General features: G+C 37.1%; 1 protein-coding gene across 1 annotated transcript; it reads right to left on the reverse strand.

The window, feature by feature from the left end:
• Positions 1 to 552: 552 nt before the first annotated feature.
• TRIADDRAFT_18250 (uncharacterized protein) lies at positions 553 to 3,129 on the reverse strand (the record flags this gene model as incomplete). Its single annotated transcript, XM_002109032.1, has 9 exons — positions 553 to 723; positions 820 to 1,098; positions 1,218 to 1,281; positions 1,383 to 1,605; positions 1,707 to 1,779; positions 2,219 to 2,275; positions 2,371 to 2,526; positions 2,779 to 2,889; positions 3,082 to 3,129. 9 exons carry the CDS (start codon positions 3,127 to 3,129, stop codon positions 553 to 555), a joined length of 1,182 nt encoding a protein of 393 aa, XP_002109068.1.
• Positions 3,130 to 9,760: the final 6,631 nt, after the last annotated feature.

Raw genomic sequence — 9,760 nt, forward strand, 5'->3', positions numbered from 1 at the left:
GATGAATTGTTAGATTATTCTCCTTCAAATCGTATCAACCGCTGGGTTCAATACTGTTATAGCTAATATAATGAATTATGGTAGTACAATAAATTGATGATATTGTAACGATCTTAATTAATAAACAACAACGACGTTGCTCATATTATCATCTACTGCATTTCAGTAGCATTCTGTGTTACTTGACGGTGCAAATTAATGACAAGTAACGCGTGTATAGCAAAAGCCATAAGGTCAAAAATAGCCAAAGTTACGATATTTCACAAAAACAAGTTAACCTTTTATTTAAGTCTGTGCATACAAAAGTTACATTCCCTAATTAAAGTAATCAATTGAGTAAGCCAATAAAACTCTTATACGTGGTGTAGAAGAAATATCCGATGATATAATTACTCAATTTATACATGGAGGTCTACCGCTGTACCAAAGCTCTAAGGTTGACCACTCATCTCGTACAAAATTTTTATAGATTGGTAGTCTGAATTTTTTATACTTCATTCATAGCAAAAAAATTTTTTTTTGTATTACAAATTTTAATCATTCGAAGTAATTTTACTTGAAGGAAACTCCAAGTTTTTCCAAAACTTTAATCCCCTTTTCTTGGTACTCTTCGCGAGTCATCCAAAATTGTGGATTATCTTTCATGATATCTGATAAAACAGCACCTCCCAGAAACACCATGTGCTTACGTCTTGGAGGATCTTCAATGCGGATCTTGAATTTCTAGTTCAGTATGAGATGATATTTGTTAAATTTTAGAAGGTAGTCAGAAAATTGACTTGGTACAGTGCATTCTATAGAAATTCATTATACCCTTACCGATAACTGCGCAGTGTTTCCTTTCAAGACCCTTTCCAAATACAGCTGCTTCAATTCACGTTCTAAACGCGATGGTAAACCCGGGTACATTGTCGATCCACCAGATAGAACAATATGCTTATAAAATTCAGGACGAGTATCAATATCGGCAGCATTAATTGCATTGAATAATACTTCTGCGACTCCACCACTTTCAACATTGACCAAATGCGGTTGAAATAGAATTTCAGGAGCTTCAAATCTTTCTCCACCTACTTTAATTACTCTACCGTCAGGTAGCTAGTGGTAGATGAGCCAATGAAATTGAAAGCAATCAAGATTTACAAGGTTAATAATGGAGGGAGACTTCTAAGGTGTACAAAGGATTCATCAATACAGTTTATAGTCTTATTTATTACCGTGTAAGTTTCAACCAGAACCGTAGTATCCAGCGCCAACTTTTGCTCTTGCTCGATATTATAGCTGATGAATTAATTCATTTTTGTGGCTTAGTGATATAGTGTATATAGCAGAAAGGTAGAGAACGAGACCATCATTGAGTCAGCATGGAAGTAAAAACTTACCCAACGTAGCATAACTTTTCTTTCATAATGCGAACAGTTTCAAAATCGGCTGAATGATTGAACGCATAGCCCCTAAGCAGCAACAATTTAATTAAATAACGGGTAATATCGCGACCAGCAATATCTAAACGGCGAGTAAGATGAGGCAGTGAAAAGCCTTCATAAACTGGACATATGTGAGTGACACCGTCGCCAGAATCCACCACAACACCCGTTAGTAATCCTAACATAGTAGTCACAATTTATATTACAGTTATTTTATATACGTATTGTATATGACAGCTCTTTTTTTTTTTAATTAATCCAAAAGCTTGATCACTCTACCTTGAGCATAGAGGGTTAAAACTGCTTGAATAGCAATATAGCAGCCTGCAAAACCATACTCTTCAAAAATTGTCTAATAATGATAATGGGAAAATAAAGCAAAATCAACTACTGCAAATTCAGACCTTTGAGTAGTAAAGGAAAGCATACCAATACAAGCAATAACAAGATGGACAAATTTTTATACTTTATGAGCTTTGCTTTAGGAAAGCATCCTATAGCACAAGCGAGATGACAGGACAGAATTGAAAATTGCAAATTATTGCACCTGACTGGTTTGACGTACAAAAGTACACTAAATTGCTACTGCTTTCGTATTTGTTGGCGTAATCACCTCAGAATTATTCTATTATTAGAATGTATATTGTAAAGTATTTCTATCATCATGACTATCGCCATCGAGACGCGTAACTTGACTGCCTATCACAGTAAACTGTTATTGTTTTAATTTGTTTTCAAGAAAGCTATTGGTATATCGACCATTTCCAATAGAATGAGCAATTAAGTTATACCTCAATCATTTTCTCTCTATTTTTCATGGGATTCATAGGAGGCTCGGTTAATAAAATCTTGAAGAAGGAATAAGAGTGATTTTTTACAATTGATTCGTTCAACATGATGGAGATTCCATGTAACATGATAGTGGAAAGAATAGCATCCATACCTTGCATTTTTTTGCATCTATTTTCAGCTTGTTATCAAATGTATAATTCCAAACATGTTTCATATCATCCCAATTTCGGACAATTCCGTTATCCATAGGATAGTTTATATCCAGCATTGATCGTAATTCACTGGCTTCATCACCAACCATTAAGTCCTATGATGGCCAAAAAAATGGATACATAAACTCAACGAAGGCCAGGCTAAAGAAAAAAATCCAATGAACAGTCTATCCATTCAACATGGATTGTACATAGAAAATAAATTGTACAGACTAATGCCATTGATGAATAACGATATCGCAATCCATTGGCATTGCAAGTTTAGAATATAGCAAGGTGTTTTCGGCCATCTACTGATGCGTGTTAGGACAATCGACGACAAGACAGTGTATGCGCGCATACCATACCTTGATTTCGATATTACCAACTTTGGAACTGGAACGAATTAACGGTCGGCCAACAATGGAAGGGAATATATGGGAAGGAAAATTGGAGCCCGCATAACCACATTTAACGAACTAGACAATCAAGTAGAGAAATAAAATAGAGAATGAAAGAAAGAAATAGCCGCCGTTACTTTGCCTAATGGACTGTAAGTCTCAAACTAGGCGTGTTTGGTTGTAGCCAATTTATGAGTGCAATGATTTTCAATCGGGAAAATACAAATTCCATCACTGTCTTTCTCCCTCTAACATAATCCATAGACTTACCCCAGTACCGTTGTCACAAACAACGATTTTATTCCCTTTAGCATCCATTGGAATCAATTGAAAAAGCAACAAACGACTTGGCAAGTAAGCGACCAAGTTGCTTCCACTGCAATAAAATGGAGCTCGTCCGCTGGATACCGCAAAACTACGATAGTCCTACTAGTGGTGCCTTGTATATATACACAGTGTTGACTAGTTTGACGTGACTGCGAGGTTCCCTTTGGGCCTGGTACTGGCCATCATGGATTCCACCAAGTTTATACCGAAAGTTACCAAACCAGTCTTGCAGTCTATAGTCAGTCATTGGTGACAGGCTACAGGCTACAGCAGTCCTTCTTCCCTGGAAGATACAATGCCATAGTCAAGGTGCAGTCCTGGGCTACAGTACTAAAAGTACCTTTCGTACGGTAGACCAGGGTACTATACACTGTAAAGGAAGGGGCTCGGAGTACCAATACTAGTCTTAGAAATGCACTCATGGACTACTAAAAGAAGAGTGGTCTTCTTTTAGTATGGACAGTGCTCTACAGTACAGTACTGTCCACATCTCGATCTCTCTACAGTGTACAGTATATCTCTTTACAGTACCTTTGTCCGTTGCGTACTGTACACTGTACAGTACTGTACGTTATGTTGGTGGTAGTCGGTATACCGAAAGTTACCAAACCAGTCTTGCAGTCTATAGTCAGTAGTAGTACTGTGGACGTTAGCCAGTTTTAATGAACGAACGTACGAACGTCCAATTTGAACGTCGGACGTTCATTGAACGTACCAACGTACAGTACACAGTGTTAACACTACAGTATATACATAGTGTACACTGTACAGTACAGTACAGTACGGTATAAGACTATACAGTACTATACACTGTACTGTACAGTACATACAGTAGTACTGTACGTAACAGCGTAGAGTATACTGTAGTCATGACTAGTACTGTGGACGTTAGCCAGTTTTAATGAACGAACGTACAGTACAGTACAGTACGAACGTCCAATTTGAACGTCGGACGTTCATTGAACGTACAGTACAGTACAGTACCAACGTACACAGTGTACAGTGTTAACACTACAGTATACTGTACTGTATACATAGTGTACTGTACTGTACACTGTACAGTACGGTATAAGACTATACAGTACTATACACTGTACATACAGTAGTACGTAACAGCGTACAGTACAGTATACTGTAGTCATGACTCTGAAATACAAAGTGTTGTAAAAGACGTTTGTACTACTGTACTGTACTGTATGTATAGTATTGGGGTGGGATTACAGTATACAAACTGACTGTATACACTGTACAGTACAGTTCGTCGACGTCCGATCTGACAACGAACGTACAGTACATACCGAACGTCCAAAATCGAACGTCCGTTGGACGTCCAATCGCTCGACGTCTACAGAACTAGTCAGTAGTGGAGTTACAATACACTACTTCCCTGTATGATAGATACAATGCCATACTGTAGTCAAGGTGCAGTCCTGGACTACAGTACTAAAAGTACCTTTCGTACGGTAGACCAGGGTACTATACACTGTAAAGGAAGGGGCTCGGAGTACAGTACCAATACTAGTCTTAGAAATGCAGTCATGGACTACTAAAAGAAGAGCAGTCTTCTTGACTGGTCTTCTTTTAGTATACATTGTACTGTACAGTACTGTCCACATCCCGACCTCTCTACAGTGTACAGTATACAGTATCTCTCTTACAGTATCTTTGTCCATTGCGTACTGTACACTATACTGTACAGTGTACAAGGTGTAGAATTTTTTTCTAGATAAATCAGTGAATATTTTTATGATTTATTTTCGAATAAAACCCATAAAACTGTATATCTGCTTACACACTAAATATGATAGTACCAAAAATGTGCTAACTACCCACACTAATTGCCGTGCCCAGTGTAGTATACAGTACAGTACAGTAGGTTTAATTCTTTTTAGCAAGGATTGACATCGCGTACGTCATTCATCATGGGCTACACCAGTCCATCTTCCAGTACCCTTGTCTATTGTGTACTGTACTGTATGTTATGTTGGTGGTAATCGGTACAGTAGGTTTAATTCATTTTAGCAAGGATTGACATCGCGTACGTCATTCATCATGGGCTACGCCAGTCCATCTTCCAGTAACCTTGTCTGTTGTGTGCTGTACTGTATGTTATGTTGGTGGTAATCGGTACAGTAGGTTTGATTTTAGCAAGGATTGACATCGCGTAAGTTATTCGTCATGGGCTCCATCTTGCGGGGAACATGCAATGCCATAGTCAAGGTCCAGTCCAGTCCAGTCCTGGGCTACAGTACTAAAACTACCTTTAGTACGGTAGACGATGGTACTGTACACTGTACAAGACGGGACTTCCAGTACCAATACGACTGTAGTCTTAATAGAAATACACTCATGGACTACTAGAGCGGTCTTCTTTTAGTAGTACTGTACAGTACATATCTCTTTTCTGGTCAAATTATTTGCGAACAAACGCGTATTTGTGAGTGCACCGTCAATCATGTCATTGCCATCATTCTGCCTGTTTTCCTATGCAGTTTTGATGTCACTGTTGTCAGTGTCCTTGCCTTCGTATGTGTTATTTTTACCGTCATCATCATTCTGCATGTTTTCCTATGCAGTTTTGATGTCACTGTTGTCAGTGTCCTTGCCTTCGTATGTGTTATTTTTACCGTCATCATCATTCTGCATGTTTTCCTATGCAGTTTTGATGTCACTGTTGTCAGTGTCCTTGCCTTCGTATGTGTTATTTTTACCGTCATCATCATTCTGCATGTTTTCCTATGCAGTTTTGATGTCACTGTTGTCAGTGTCCTTGCCTTCGTATGTGTTATTTTTACCGTCATCATCATTCTGCTTGTTTTCCTATGCAGTTTTGATGTCACTGTTGTCAGTGTCCTTGCCTTCGTATGTGTTATTTTTACCGTCATCATCATTCTGCTTGTTTTCCTATGCAGTTTTGATGTCACTGTTGCCTTCGTACGGGCTATTTTTACCGTCACCGTCTGAGCCTTCTGGTCCACCCGAAATCCCTGTACCGGTGCGTACTATACACCCTAAATAGTGGGGTTACAATACACTAGTGTAGAGCCATGAACTGCATAGTAAAGTACAGCATGTACAGCATAGAGTCCTTCAATGGAGTCAAAACGCGATAAAACCCGATCAAATGGTTGATTTTCCAACCCGAAATGACTGCAATCGCTATACAAACACTGCATCACAACCACAATTACTTAACCTGGATTTCTCCGAGCTCCAGTTAGGTTCAAGTCGGGTTTCAGGTTGATCTTTGAAGGACACACTGGTACACGGTAGAGCACAGTTAACTGAAGCTGATGGAAATCATTCAAATCTACTGTACTGTATTGCTTGAAATAATCAAGTCTTGATGCAAGTCCTGTAGGACAACGAGTAATAATGCCATACAAACGCGTCTACTGTAAATCTTTCTCATCTTGAATCTTGTTGATGAATTGATTTTCATCTACTGCATTGCGCTTTTCAGTGAGTTAGTGACAATTATTTTGCTCACGACTTTTTGCATAGTACTTGTCCTTTTCCTTTGTTATTAGCTAGTAGAGGTTCCTACCGTAGCAGTGCAGGTGAATGTGTGCAAAAAAACTGTCGTCTCCCGCTCGTGTCGCTCTACAGTACAGTGTACAGTATACTGTTACCTTACTACTGTACATTGTACTGTAGTATCATCACTTACAAACTCTCTCCAATTTAAGTATCACCCCCAGTCCGGTTTGCACTCTGGCAGTTCAAACGACTTTGTATAGTAAGGGAGCCGCTGCAATACCATGGATGGGAAATTGGGGTGACATTTTAACCTTCAATTATAAATCAATGGAATCAGTATACTGTACGTATGGACTACTGCACTGTGCTGTGCTGCTCACATCTCTACAGCATGATGGAGCTGGCCGACAGTCCAACACAGAAAGTTCTAAGCATCCGTAAATTAAAATGCAAGCAAAATTTACTTCGCAATGCCGATGGATCTGCTCGATTTTCACAAGGTAAGACAATCTTAAGGCATAGTTAAGCTTACATATCGTACCACATATGTATAGTATTTCTACTGCTGAAATAGGTCAGCACTATTCCCCCCACGGCCATGCAACTCACAGTGGAGCATTGCAATCAATGAAACAGTCTATCATATCCATTTTAGCAAGTAGAATTGCAAAGCATGAAATGAGAAAAAATGACTAACCTATCTTCATCGATGGGTTCCATTGCTGTCTTGCATTCGTTCGTTACTTAAAAATTCAACCAATGAGTTGTACTCTGCCTCCCCTCATATCCTCATGTTGAAGCGATGTCTTAGCTAGTAGGGATATAAATGATACGCGTCTATGAAATAGAATATATTTACAATTGATGCAGAGATCAGATAAATCATCTGATCGTGACTTATTTAAAAGAATACTTCAGCCAATATGGAAATGCTGTCGACATATACTTGCTATGGTCCTAATTCAATGTTAATATCGGATAATATCTTGAATGTGTTACTATTTAGGTGATACAACTGTCATTGCAGCCGTTTATGGCCCGGTGCAAGCTATAGCTAAAATGGAAAAACTCGAAGAAGCTACCGTAGAAGTTATATTTCAAGATACCAGTGGATTACAAAGTAAGGATGAGATTATAGTCAACAAAAATTACAATTAACCAAGCGATATCTCCATTCACTGTCTAAATGATAGGATACTAAAATTTTCTATACTTTACATGTGTATAGCGATTCATTGTTTAGTATGATCAACGATTGCAAAATAAGGACCAGATATACGTAGTTTACCTGAACTAATATTTCCAAAAATACTTTTAATCTATCGGTCAATAAAATCAAGTCTTTTAAAATAATCACTTCAAATGTAGATATGGGAATAAGTGCAGGGTACAGTAGATGTGTAAAATCATGTATGCTACCGATTCGCTATCTTACGGATTGTGCGATTTTGACACTGCTGTCATGGCAATAATATAGTATATTGTACTAACTAACTAACTTTTAACTTATCTTCAATATAGGCTGCGATCATAGAAAAATGGAACAATTTATTAAGAATAACTGTAAAGAAATCATACTTACACACGCTTATCCTCATACTGCAATTTCCATCATCATTCAGATAGAAATAGATGCTGGATCGGTATGATATAAATGTGCAAAACATTTCTGGTCTAAGGCTTCCATAGACAATTATTTTTTTTTTTTAATTTAATTTATTGAACGTACCTACAGTTTATTCAATTTTCAATCATAAATCAACATCCTAGTAGTTTCATAGTATTTACTGTAAATGATTACTAACATTATCAACCGGTGCAGTGTACAAATATTGCTAAAAATAAATAGCGTACATTCAGTCATGATTACACAGCGATGCTTGTAGAGGACGCAATCGCCTTCGTTATTCTGCTAGTTATTGTACACACTGTTTAGTACGCGCTTAATTAATGCGATGAGATGACTTAGCTACAAAATTTCTCATTAACAATGATGATATTTACCATTTAGCTCTTATCGTGTGCTCTAAATGCATCAATTATGGCCCTGATGAATGCTGCTGTGCCATTACGATATCTAATAGGGTGTGTTAGCTGCGCTGTATTAGGGGAGGATATTATTTGTGATCCGACAAAAGATCAGGAAACAGTAAGCTATTATCAGCTGTACTAATCATAGTCAAAAGCAACCTATATCTTTTTACTAGCTATAACTCATATTATGCCTTTATAGACAATGTTATTAACTACTACACTTCCTATAACCCTGTAGACATCCAACTCCATAACTGCAGTAGTGCTCGATAACAAAAGCTTTGATGTAATTGGAATATCCTCTCAGTCTGGCGTTATAAAGATACCAATGTTTAGGAAGATTATCCAGACAGCCCGTGTAGCAGTGGAGAACATATTCGACTTTTACAAAGTATCAGTTCAAAAAAACTTAGAAAAGTTAAATAATTTGCAATAGAACTCTCTAAATAATGTATTTAATTTGTAATATCTTTCGAACTAAACAAGAATTTGTCAAGCGTTCATTCCTCAGCTACCTGAGAAATTCCTTTACCAATTACGGTATACTCCAGTAGTACGACAGTACTAACGGTTTATTGACAATATACTTGTGTATTGAAATCTATTCCATTCGCCAGGTATTATATGAGTACTCTCCAATTGAATATTTTATACCACAATCATTTCAACAATATTATCGTCCACTGTAAATAGTTGGATGAAGATAAACATTTATTGCACATTATAAATGATCCAAATTAGCTATGAATATATCAGACTTGGTGAAGTTTTAAACATTTCTGTAAAATTATGAATGGACTATGGCTTCACATGCCTTTTCGCTTCAATTATAGTTATTATTATATAAATTAATTAAATTATTCTATTATACAATAATGTTTGTATCGATATCTTTGAAAGTTTAAACGTTATAGGGTATAATTAAACTTTTATGCTTTTGACACAAAGATAATGAGATTTAAATGGATTGACACATACAAGGTTCAGTAAGTGAATTTATAAATAGGGATGTAAAGCTTTATGAAACTATGATGCAATGTACTGGACACATATATAAATTTTACACCCTAAATTGATATACTGCACTATACTCAAAGATGGTTTAAAA

This window comes from Trichoplax adhaerens, genomic scaffold (assembly GCF_000150275.1).
Source record: "Trichoplax adhaerens TRIADscaffold_1 genomic scaffold, whole genome shotgun sequence".
In the NCBI taxonomy this organism is placed as follows: Eukaryota; Metazoa; Placozoa; class Uniplacotomia; order Trichoplacea; family Trichoplacidae; genus Trichoplax; species Trichoplax adhaerens.